Consider the following 13,283-nt stretch of genomic DNA (forward strand, 5'->3'; position numbering starts at 1 on the left):
TTAGGTCTTTTGTAAAATTAGGTCTTTTGTGGTGTCAGTATATTTTAGCAACTTTGCAACAAATACAATTTTGTTAACACTTATACTATAAATATTCTGCTTATTAAGTTCTTACAAGTGTTAATGTTAATTTGTACAATTAACTGATTTTAGAACTTTGTTTTATGGATGTTTTCAGCCTTGTTATATGATGTTTACAATAAAAGAAAGAATATTAAAAAAGATTGTCACATTATTTACATGGATACTAATATCCATTTGTCACATTACTAGAACCAGCCATTTAAATCCTATGAGGAGGAGCCTTCAGTATAAATAATTAATAACCTGTGTATTTAGAAACCATATTAATAGGAAACTTGTTTTCTTTGTAACATTGCTATATATACTTGGTGCATTTTTATATATTATAAATATTTATCTGAAAATAATATATTTACATTTGATAAATATTCTATTCACACAGAAACCAATAAATTAATGATTGTCATTATGCTTAAAAACATCAAAATTATTTAAAGAAAATTAAAGTAAAATAAATCATTGTAAAAAGTAAGTTGTAAGCAAAATAAGAAGGAAGATTAAGAGCTTATGTAAGCGAATTCACATATCAATGGAAATTAAAACAAAACTCAGATTTTTTATATATTTGTCCAAAAGTTATTTGTCTTTGAACAGCATTTGATAAATGATAACAGTTTTAACAGTAAGATTATATAATAGAGCATTAAGGATGTCTATCTTGATAAACATTTTGCATCCTATGACAATTAAATGTTTATATTTCTATTTTATGATGAACAATATCAATAGTATCAATTCTATCTTCATCATAATTCTGTTGACAAGAAAGAGGATCTTCTATTTCTTGTTTAATATTTTCCTCAATATTGTCAGCTCTCATCTGGATAGAGAGAGGATCTTCTACAAATACTTCTTCTTTAATTTCTTCCTTGATATAAACTTCTTCACATTCAATGAAATTGATTGATACAGAAGTTGGAACTGTATTAATACGTCTTTTTATCATTTTTAAATGTTTAACAGATTTTTTGTGTTTTGATAAATCTGAACTAGAGGTATAATGTTTGTCACAAAGTTCACATGAGTATGGTTTCTCACTTGTATGAACTCTTTTATGGAGAGTTAATTCACCACTTTGTTTGAATGTCTTTTCACATTGATCACATGAGAAAGGCTTCTCACCTGTATGGACTCTTTTATGTTTAGTCAAATCACTATTACTAGAAAATGTCTTTCCACATTGATCACATGAGTATGGCTTCTCACCAGTATGAATTCTCTTGTGATAGATCAAAGAAGTATTCTGAGAAAAATATTTTTCACATTGATCACATTTGTATGGTTTCTCTCCTGAATGGATTCTTTTGTGCATAGTCAAACTACTACTAGTTGTAAATGTCTTTTCACATTGATCACATGAGAAAGGCTTTTCACCTGTATGGACTCTTTTATGTTTAGTCAAATCACTATTACTAGAAAATGTCTTTTCACATTGATCACAAGAGTATGGTTTCTCTCCTGTATGAACCCTCCTATGAACAACCAAAGAAGAATTCTGTGTAAAATTCTTGTTACAAATATCACAGGTCTTCATGGTGGTATATCCTCTCTCAATCTCCTGAAATATTATTTTTATTAATAAAAACACAAAATATTGCTTTTCCAATATTTTCAAATAATCACAACATTCAGGAAAAAACTGAAACAAGGATAACATCTTCCATAGAAGCAAAGCAAGAAAAAACAGCCTGTCAAACAAGCAATAAAAAAATTGTAAAAGTTATATTCAAGTTGTTTTCAATAAAGCTAAACAATTTTGAAAGGACAAACTACCTTTCTAGCAACAATTTTACAGATACTTTACTTTCTTAGTTGTACCCTAGTGTTAAAGGAATCATCAAGACAATTGTGACATGCCTAAATTTATAATAAGAGCTACTGTTATATGTATATACAGACAAATGTAAGAAAGCTTTGCTTTTAAAATTGTAGAAAAAAAAGTAATAAACACGAATAATAACATTTATAAATTACAAAGCTGACAAACATGGAATTTATATTTGTGTACAGAGTTCACAGTTTTAGTTTTTATAATTATTTTTTAAAATATTTAGCAACTCCTTCTACTTTTATTGTTCTGATTCAATGATAAATGGGCGGAGTTAGAATTTAATATTTGAGGCAGGGGAGTAAAATGGGAGATTTCAAAGTTTGAGGTCTATGATTTAAGACGTCTATGATTTAAGGCGGTAAATATAAATAAATACATTAACACAGAACTAAAAAAAATTTATACAAGAAAAACATTGATGACAACATCTATAAAAGCAAAGCTCAAATTAACTAGACTAGCAGAAAAATCCAGGAATCTAAAGGGATAAGACAATAGCCAATAAATTGATGTACATTCCCTTTGATGATGCACATAATTACCCGTTCAGTGGATTAAAATTAGTGGTTGAAGCAATTGAACACTTAACTTAACCCTTAACGGTCGGGGGGGGGGGGGCGTTCGCCCCCCCATCCGGTTTTTTCTATCTCATTTTCTGTGTGTGAAAGATAATGAGCCCAAACTGCTTGACTTTTTAAGTGATGAAATGAGACATAACAGAGAGTTGAAATTTTTTGAATATCTCCATCTTGGCGGGCACAGGATGCCAGCAAACCTGTCATGGTCATCCAGGTAAAGAGCAAAAATATTTTTTTGACTAAAACAAAGCATTTTATCTTACCAAAATACTAAAATATCCTCTAGTAGTACATCCTCATATTAAATACAGGTGTTCAAGTCAATTTTAGGTTCCAGGTATGATCCTGCAGGTCCTAATCCTCCAGGTCTCCAGAAATCTTTAAAAGGCTCCTGTGGCCGCAATTTTTGACTTAGAGACTTCAAATTTCAAACTTAAGCTTTTCTTATATGTCTACATAGCGTAATAAAATTTCATAAAGATCCGCCGCCGTTTTCCCGCCGACCGCCGACTGCGGCGGCTGGCAGCTGCCAAGTACAGCTGCGGCCGCTGAAATTTATATTTTGATATTTCAAATATAAAATTTACATAAAGATAAACATTTTCTGCAAAAAAAATTTTATTCTAGCTTCAAAAATCAAAAACTACAGCCGTTTGAAATTTTTAAGTAAAAAAGGACCTAAAAACAAAGGTTGTTAAATAAAAGGGTGAAGGAAGCGAAAATTGACCTTGACTTACTTAAGGTCGGAAAGGCCCCCCCCCCCCCCGACTGATTAAGGTGCGGCAAGGGGCCCGACTGTAAGGGGTTAATAAATCAACCAATCAAAATTTACTAGTGTCCCCAAAGTTGTTAAGCAAACGAATAAGAAAACGTAAATTATAAAACTTTGGGGACCTCTGAGAAAAATCTGCAATCTATCTTTGATAAGAGCTAAGGATAGGTATATTTCTTATAAAAATTTAAAACAGAGTAGTACAGACGAATACAGACCAATACATCAAGTGATATATAGAGTAGGTGCTAAATTAGGAAATTGACAGCAAGTTATTTACAAAACAAGTATGACAACATCAATAAAAGCGAAGCTCTTAAACGGTAGGACAAATGCACTTTAACACATTAAGAATGTAAGAATATAAATGTATAAGTCTAAACAAAATTGTAATTAAATTTGTTACAAAGCAGCATAATTACAAGATAAGAACTTGATACTAGAGATGATTCTAAAATGACAATATGAATGAAAAGAGCAAACCATGGACTGGCCCTATCTATAGAAAAGCTTCGCTTCTAAGAATCAGCATTGAATTGCATAAGAGAATGGGTTTGAGATAGATGCTCAAACTTGATTATAGAGATACTTCGCTCATAATATTGTAATTTGTTGTCCTAGGAATCAGTATTCCAAAATTCAGATGTATACAACATAAATTTTTTATGTCAGAAAGATTAAAATCATAATGTTTTAAATGGACGTACAGACATTCTGGTAATGATTATACAGTTGCTACGCTACAGGAATACCCATACAATGTTTGAAATTAAAGGGCAATTTTAACGTGTAGAAATTAACGAAAAAAGCTGATCGTTACGGATGGACGGGCCGACCATAAATATAGAAAATCTTCGCAGTTAAATAATAAATATATAAATACCTTATAATAAAAATAAGATCTGTAAAATGGTTTCTCTCTGTTCACAGTGAAAGTTAGTTGCTGACTGACAATGATACTTTTGTCAACCTAAATCATAAACATTATCTAACCCTTGTTATATTATACTAAATCTCCGCCCATTTACTCAAATATGATGCTCAATGCGCGAACTCCTCCCACTTCACATGAGAAACTGGACAAGCAATTATTTTTGTTAAAAGGTTGTAATGTTATCTTATAATGATTAAAGATTCTGGCGGCAAATTATTATCTATCATGCATTATTTGATGATATACATTTTTAAAATATAAATATGTTATTTTGTCAACATGTAATATAAATGTAATTTAGTGGCTCAAACAGAATAAATGTGATCTTAATACGGACAGACGGTCAAAATTGGAGAAAGGCCTTGCACATAAAATATGATATGAAATTAAATTACCTTTCATGAGCTTATTCCAGAATCAAAATTCCTCTGTGGATTTTACTCTGTTTTCTGGAAATGTTAGTTGCTGACTGACATTTATTCAATTATAAACCTAAATCATAAACAATAAATCTCCGCCCATTTACTTAATCAAGATGCTCAACGCGGACTCCTTCCTTTTTCAATCAGAAACTGTACTAGCAAATGTTTTTTTTATAAAGGGTGTGGAGTTATTTTAAAGAAAATTCGGGCGGCAAATTATTGTTTAGATAAATGAGAAACTTGAAAAGATTTGGATTAATAAAAGTGAAATGAAAAATTGTCATCTAAATTGAATGGATATTATAAGTAAGTTTGTTAAGAAGTAAACCCCCCCCCCCCCCAAAAAAAAAGGACTTTATAATGTTTGGAATTAGATTTTATTAACCCTCCCCAAACTAAACCCTTTATAACCCCTAAAACCTCTTCTCACTATGGTTTAAAGCCCTTGGTTTTACAAATAAGGTACAGCTTACCCGAGGGGTAAAACTTTTTGATGCGTCATTTAACCAAATAATGATAACCTCCCCCCACCAAAAAAAAGGCTTGGAGCTCATATTCCTTATAAATATATTTATACTCAAAGATCTTGCAAACAGCTACAATAATCAGAAAAATTTAGCGTTGGCCACAAATAAGAAAATAACACTTTTAAGGGAGTTGTTACTCTACCTAGGAGATATGACCATCTTTATTTTCTCTCGGGGTAAAGCCTTTAGTAATAATAAAGTGAATAACCTATGTGTTTGTAAACAAAATTTGTAGAAAACTTCTTTCCTATTGACATCTATACTCTGTGCATTTTTATTTGTTATAAATTAATCTGAAAATAATATATTTACATTAGACAATCATTTTATTTACACTACAAGATAAATAAACAAATTAATTATTTTCTTTATACTGGAAAACAATAATATCATTCATGTAAAGAATCATTTATAAACATTAAAATATAATGGAGACAGGATTAATGTGGAGATACTGTAAATTAAAGTGTGAAGTAATACATTTTGAAAAATTAATAAAAAGTGCAACAAATAAAGATAAAATGCAGATTTTTAAGGTGAAAAGTAAGATTTATATTTTTATATGAATTGAGCGTTAATCTTGTCTCTTGTATTCTATAACAATCAAAGGTTCATACAGGGTGCGCCACATAAATCCGGACTTTTTCTTATTTTTAAACAAATGAACATAAAATCGTCAATTTTTTAGATTTTATTGAATTTTAAAAACTGGAAAGCAAACTAGGTATATGACTATAAGATTATTCAATAAAATCGCCGCCAGCCTCAATCATCGCCTCTACCCGCCCCCTGAACCGCCCGCCGACCCTGGTCACCATGTCCCTGTTCAAGCAGGCGAAGTTCTCCATGGTAGGAGCAGTAAGGTAGGTCTTCTTGGTATGGGCGCGTCTATTGGTTCATGCTTTAATGACGCTCTAGGCTCAAAAGTCCCTTGGATTAAGATCGGGGCTGCTGGGAGGCCACATATCCTTAAGGAGTGAGTAACAGCAAGATCCAAATTAACCCATCTTTAAAGCTACTCTTTGACACGGCGGCTCTCATTTGGGCCACAGTTAAGCTAGAACAACGTTTTATACCTTTTTAAAAATGGCATGAAGATTAAGATAGGGTTATCAGCGCAATAAATAGTCTAAAACGAGTTTCAAGGTTCCATATGGGCCCCTGAAGTCAAGAACCGAGAAATTTTCAAGATTTTTGACGTTTTTGACATCTTAAAATCTATCACGATCCACTTTGTCGGAGTACTACAGCTAATTCAGCTGGGATAGAGGGCTCTAGTCTTTTCTAGTGTTTTCACTAGGTATCTGATAGTATCTCCAGCAAGTTTCATTAGTCCATCTCACCTACAGATGGGCTGAGGTCAGATTTAGTAGGCCCAAGTCATAAATCCACGGTAATTTATCTGCGCAATTCGAATCTGCCTTGTTGAATATGTGCGCGACCAGCTCGGCGTTCACGTCCTCCATCGTCCAAAGATTTTCATGGGCAAAAATGTCATTACCTAAGCTTTTTATAGTGGGGTCAAACGTCCTGATTGGTCAAGTAGTTTTGGCTCTATGGCCGTTTTAAAAAAGTCCGGATTTATGTGGCGCACCCTGTATTTCTATTTTATGATGAACAAAATCAATAGTATCAATTCTATCTTCATCATAATTCTGTTCACAAGAAAGAGGATCTTCTATTTCATGTTTAATATTTTCATCAATATTGTCCGCTCTCATCTGGATAGAGAGAGGATCTTTATCAAATATTTCTTCTTCTTTAATTTCTTCCTTGATATAAACTTCTTCACATTTAATGAAACTAATAGATACAGACGGTTGAACTGTATTATTACAGCTATTCATCATTACTAAATGTCCAGGAGATTTTTTATGTTTTGATAACTGTGAACTAGAGATATAATGTTTGTCACAAAGTTTACATGAGTATGGCTTCTCACCAGTATGGAATCTTTTGTGTAAAGTCAAGTGACTACCAGTTGCAAAGGTCTTTTCACATTGATCACATGAGAATGGCTTCTCACCCGAATGGGCCCTTTTGTGCGGAGTCAAATGGCTAGTTTGAGAAAATGTCTTTTCATATTTCTCTCCTGTATGAACCCTCATATGAACAACCAAGTTAGAGTTCTGTTTAAAATTATTGTTGCAAATGTCACATTGATAAAAGCGAAGCTTATAAACATGGAGATTCAGTATTTATATTGTGTACAGAGGTTGATATGGTTTTATAACCAAACCATCCCCCCACCCCGGTTTAATTATTATAATTATTTTTTATAATATTTAGCAACTCCTCCTACTATTATTGTTCTAATTCAATGGTAAATGGGCGGAGTTAGAATTTAATATTTGAGGCATTGGACTAAAATGATAGATTTCAAAGTTTGGGGTAAGCACCCCTTTACCCCCATCCCAGGACGTATATGATTAAGTATATATGTTAGGGCGGTAAATATAAATAATACATTTACATGGAACTGGAAATAAATTGATATTATACAAAAAAAACATTGATGCCAACATCTACAAAAGCCAAGCTCAAATAAACCAGACTAGCATAAAAATCCAGGAATCTAAAGGGATAAGACAATGGCCAATAAATTGATGTGCATTCTATTATGCACATAATTACCCCTTCTGTAGATCAAAATTAGTGGTTGAAACGATTGAACACTCAACTTAATTAATCAATCAATAAAAATTAACTATTGTCCCCAAAGTTGTTAAGCAAACAAATAAGAAAACGTTCTTATAATGTTTGTGGACCCCTGAAAAAAACCGGCAATCTATTTTTAATAAAAGCTGAGGAAAGGTATATTCCTTATAAAAATTTGAAACAGGGCAGTACAGACAGACCAACACATCAAGTTATATATAAAGTAGGTGCGATATTCGGAAATGGTCGGCAAATCATTTACAAAATAAGGATGATAACATTCATAACGGCGAAGCTCTGAAATGAACATTAACACATTAAGAATGAGACGCTTTCTTCTAACACTGTACTTAGTTGTAATAGGAATCAGTATTCCAAAAATCAGATGTATAGGATAATTATAACACATAAATCTTTTAAATGATTATATAGTTGCTATGCTTTCTGAATCGTACCTCGTACAGGAATATCCATACCAAGTTTGAAATTAAAAGGACTATTCTAACATGACTAAATTGACGAAAACAGCTTACCATTCCGGGCAGAGGTATGGACGGACCGACCCTAATTATAGAAAAGCTTCGCTTTTAAACATCAGCATTGAATAAGTCTTGAATAATGAAAAAGCACAAAATTATAAATATAAATATAAAAGTCGATCTGTATAATGGATTTCTCTCTGTTCACTGTAAAAAATAGTTGCTGACTGACAATGATACTTTTGTAAACCTAAATCATAAACAATAGTTAACTCTTGCTCTATAAATAATAAAGCCTCACAAAATCTCCGCCCATTTACCTAAATATGATGCTCAATGCGCGGACTCCTCCCACTTTTTATCAGAAACTGAACAAGAAAATATGATGTGATGTTATTTTAAATAAAGATAATGTCGGGAAAAGGGAGGGAAGAGACATTGAGCTGGTTATTACGATAGTCCTCAAAGTTTTATAATTACGTTTTCTTATGCTTTTGACCAAAAACTTTGGGGACTATAAATGCATTCCGATTGGTGTGTATAAAAGTTGAGTGTCCGAACGTTTTAACCAAAAATTGATATCTAAAGAAGGGGTAATTTTGTGTATTAACATTTGGGATGTACATCAAATTATCGCACAAAGGTTATTAGAAGTGTATAAACTGACAGATAACAATATTGTAGATTTGCTTCGCACATAAAATATGATATGAAATGAAAGCAAGATACCTTTACATGAATTTATAAAGCTATTTTATAACAAGGATGACAAAATCAATAAAAGCGAAACTATGAAACGTTGGACAAACCAAATTGAGTAACAGAAAAAAAATGTATAAAAGTCGAAACAAAAATATATAAGTTAGTAAAACCTTGTATAAGAGCAGTTTGACCGCCTTGGATATTTTATACTTAATTAAGCTTCATATTGATGGGAATGTTGACAAGAAGTTTCAGCCTTTATAGGAGACAAGAAATTCACGTTTCCTCAAAACGCTTCAGACGGACATACGGACAATTCGAATTATAATTAATGATTTGTCTTTATACTGGATAACAATACAATCATTTATCTAAACATCAAGTTGTAATTCAAATTAAATGGAGACAGGATTAATGTGGAGATCCTGTAAAACCAAGAGTAAAGTAAGTATACTTAGAATTTAGAAACAGCTTAGAAAAATTAAATATTAACATATTAATTGAAATAAACAAAAAGCTTGAAAGTTGATTAGATGTTTGACAAAAATCATCAAAATAAAGATTCAGTATCAATTCTATCTTCATCATAATTTTATTCACAAGAAAGAGGATCTTCTATTTCATGTTTAATATTTTCTTAAATATTGTCAGCTCTCATCTGGATAGAGAGAGGATCTTCATCAAATATTTCTTCTTTAACATCAACTTCTTCACATTTAATTAAACTAATAGATACAGAGGATGGAACTGTATTATTACAGCTTTTCATCACTTCTAAATGTCCAGGAGATTTATTATGTCTTGTTAACAAAGAACTAGAGCGATAATGTTTGTCACAAAGTTCACATGAGTATGGTTTCACACAAGTATGAATTCTTTTATGGGCAGTCAAAGTACTAATTTGAGAAAATGTCTTTTCACATTCATCACATGAGTATGGTTTCTCACCTGAATGGATCCTTTTGTGTACAGTTAATTCACTACTTTGTCTGAATGCCTTTTCACATTGATCACATGAGAAAGGCTTCTCACCAGTATGGATCCTTTTGTGTTGAATAAAAGCACTTTTATCAGAGAAAGTCTTTCCACATAGATCACATGAGAATGGTTTCTCTCCAGTATGAGTTCTTTTATGATTAGTCAAAATACTATTCTGAGCAAATGTCTTTTCACATTGATCACATGAGTAAGGTTTCTCGCCAGTGTGGGTTCGTTTGTGTCTATTCAAAACACCATTCTCAGAGAAAGACTTTTCACATTGATCACATGAGTATGGCTTCTCTCTCGTATGAACCCTCATATGAACAACCAATTTAGATTTCTGTTTAAAATTCGTGTTACAAATATCACAGGTATTCATCCTGGTATATCCTCTCTCAATCTCCTAAATAAATTGAGATATTGAAACAAATAAAAATTGTAGCAATCAAAAACTACAACAAAGATAATAATTTCATAGAAGCAAAGCAAGAAAAAAAATAGACGGCCAAACAAACAATAAAAAGTGTAAAAGTCATATCTAATTCTGATATGCCTTAATTTACTATAAGAGCTATTGTTATAGACATACAGACAAAAGTAGAAGGAAAGTAATAAACAAGGATGTTAACATTTATAAAAGCAAAGCTGACAAACAGAGGTTGATTGGTCTTATTATCCCCCCCCCCCCATCTTTAGGTTATACAACTTAACCTCTCCCCCCATCCCCCAGTTTTCATTTATACTGTTTAAAGGACATACTTACAATTTTAGGACTTGATTATAGAGATTCTTCCTTATAACATTGTACTTTGTTGTAATAGGAATCAGTATTCCAAAAATTCAGATGTATAGGACAATCATATCACATAAAAATATGTTTTGAAAAAGGTTAAAAATGAACTTGTGGAAATTCTGGTATCGATTATATTATCATTATCTGGTTATTATTGCTATGCTTTCTAAATTGTACCTAACTACTAAGGTATCACCATGAATAGTTTGAATTCTATAGGACAATTCTAACATTACTAAATTATAGAAAAGAATTGAATAGCATTAGAAAGTGAATTTTAAGATATATTGTCTATCGCCACAAAAAAAATCTGCAATAAATTTATCTTTTAGAAATTTAGAATACCCCAGAGCATTACCAACAGACCAAAGGGCCATGTAAATTATATATTTGATGCTCATTGAAACAGGGAATCATTCTTTACAAAAACAACAGTCTATATTGAATTGTATCTGAGAAATTCACATTTCCCCCCACTCCATTTTTATCTAACAGAAAGATGGACGAAAAGACGTTGAAATTAAGTTATTGAGTAATTAGCTTGGTAGACTAAAAATCAAATAAGGCATAAATTGTTAAAAAGGGATATATTTTTTGCAATATTTGATAATAGTTTAACTAATGCAGAGTTTCATATAAAATAGTAAAAGAATAGAGGGGGCAAGGGTTAAATAAATATAAGTTTTATTTTTAGGGCGGGAACCCATGCTGACTCTCAATTGGGACTTTAAAAATGAATCTGAAATCTGAAAACAGCTAAGTCGCCACAAAAGAGGAGAAATCAATTTGCTATCAGAATAAAGAGGTGCCAACCAATGGGTTATACATCTATACTTATATACAATTGAAGATCAGATAACAGATCTAACTCTAACTATTTTTGAAGTAAAGCAATATATAAATACCTTATAATATAAAGTAGATCTGTAAGATGGATTTCTCTCTGGTCAATGTTAATGTTAGTTACTGACTGACAATGATACTTATGTCAACCTAAATCATAAAAAATAGTTAACTCATGTTTTGATAAAATCAAAGTGCAACACAATTTCCGCCTATTTATTTAAAAATGATGCTCAACATGGAATCCTCCCACTTTTAATCAAAAACTGGACAAGCTATTTTTTTGTTAAAAGGTTGTTATGTAATTTAAAAATGAATAAAGATTCTGGCGACAAATTATTATTGATTATTCAGTATTACATGAAGCTACTCTATAATTCCAAATGTCCGTCTGTTTAGATAGAAAATTGGCAAGAAACATATGTAAAATTATGAAGGTATAAATGCTTGTGTTAGATGTATTTATGGCAGTTACTTTAAGCATGACTGTATTTTTTGGCATAAATTTTAACATTTTGACAAAAAAAAACCATCTAGCTGTATTTTACTGGTTGTAGAAGCGACATCATATAAGATTTGTGAAAGGTGGTGGCTCAAACAGGACAAATGTAACGTAGTCTGTACGTACAAACTAACGGACAACAATATTGTAGATTTGCTTTGCAATTAAAACTTAGTAAAAGAAATTAAAGTACCTTTCATGAGTTTATTCCACAATCAAAATTCCTCTGCAGATTTCTCTCTGTTCACTGTGAATGATAATTGCTAACTGACATTGATTCTATTATCAACCTAAAAAATAAACAATAGTAAGCTCTCGTTTTATAGAAATAATGCAAAACTAAATCTCCGCCAATTTACTTAAATATGATGCTCAACATAGACTCCTCCTACTTATGATTAGAAGCTGAGCTAGGAAATGTTTCATTGAAGGGGGATTATAATAAATAAATTCTGGCGGCAATTATTATCATATTATAGATCTGTATATTTGTTAGATAAGTTCTACCAAATGTTGTAAATAATTCTGTAAAACCCCTCCCCCCCCTCAGCTCTACCTAAAAGGCTTTGCTTACGTCCCTCTTATTTTTTCATCATTTGGAACCATTAAATTCAGTGATCCTCCTTCATTACTAAATGTTGGAACAAAGTCTTTTTTTTATGGGTCAATAAAGAAATTGAAACAAAAAAAGGAAGCCGCCTGACTGCCGGCAAAAAAAATCCACCCGAAAGATAAAAATTAAAAAAGAATAACAGGGTCTCAAATGCTTCCAGGCCAATTCGACTATTTCAGCGAGAGTAGCAAAATTAGTTTCCCAATTACCTCTAAAATTAAGGGAGCAGCATCACAAATAAAATTGCTGGTATATCATGTTAGTAAACATAAAATTCTCTCTCTCTTATTATTTGTATAATGAATATAAAGCAGACAGCCATACTTGAGTATATTTGACCAGTCTGTAAAGAGTTTGTTTGTATAAGAAAACAGGATTGACGGATAGAACCTAGTAGTAGAGTATATACGCTTATAAAAACAAAAACCTTTAATTCTTAATTTGAATTGAAAACCTCTTCATCATTGAAATCTATACTGTGTTCATTTTCTTGTTAAATAATATTCTGAAAATAAAATATTTACATTGGGCAGATAATTTTATTTACACAAACAAAATAATGTT

General features: G+C 31.6%; 1 protein-coding gene across 2 annotated transcripts; it reads right to left on the reverse strand.

Annotated features, from left to right (window-relative positions):
• Positions 1-422: 422 nt before the first annotated feature.
• On the reverse strand, positions 423-13,226 carry LOC145330302 (uncharacterized). 2 transcript variants are annotated; one of them, XM_080174947.1, is made up of 4 exons: positions 13,147-13,226; positions 12,300-12,396; positions 4,149-4,235; positions 423-1,642 (listed from the first exon to the last, which is right to left on the reverse strand). In XM_080174947.1, exon 4 carries the CDS (start codon positions 1,616-1,618, stop codon positions 779-781), a length of 840 nt encoding a protein of 279 aa, XP_080031073.1. In that variant the 5' UTR covers positions 1,619-1,642; positions 4,149-4,235; positions 12,300-12,396; positions 13,147-13,226; the 3' UTR covers positions 423-778. The 2 variants fall into 2 exon arrangements, with proteins under 2 accessions (XP_080031073.1, XP_080031071.1); XM_080174945.1 differs by lacking the exons at positions 12,300-12,396; positions 13,147-13,226 and adding an exon at positions 4,595-4,693.
• Between the last annotated feature and the right edge of the window lie 57 nt (positions 13,227-13,283).

Source organism: Acartia tonsa, chromosome 10, assembly GCF_053477335.1.
Source record: "Acartia tonsa isolate MP-2025a chromosome 10, ASM5347733v1, whole genome shotgun sequence".
NCBI lineage: Eukaryota > Metazoa > Arthropoda > Copepoda > Calanoida > Acartiidae > Acartia > Acartia tonsa.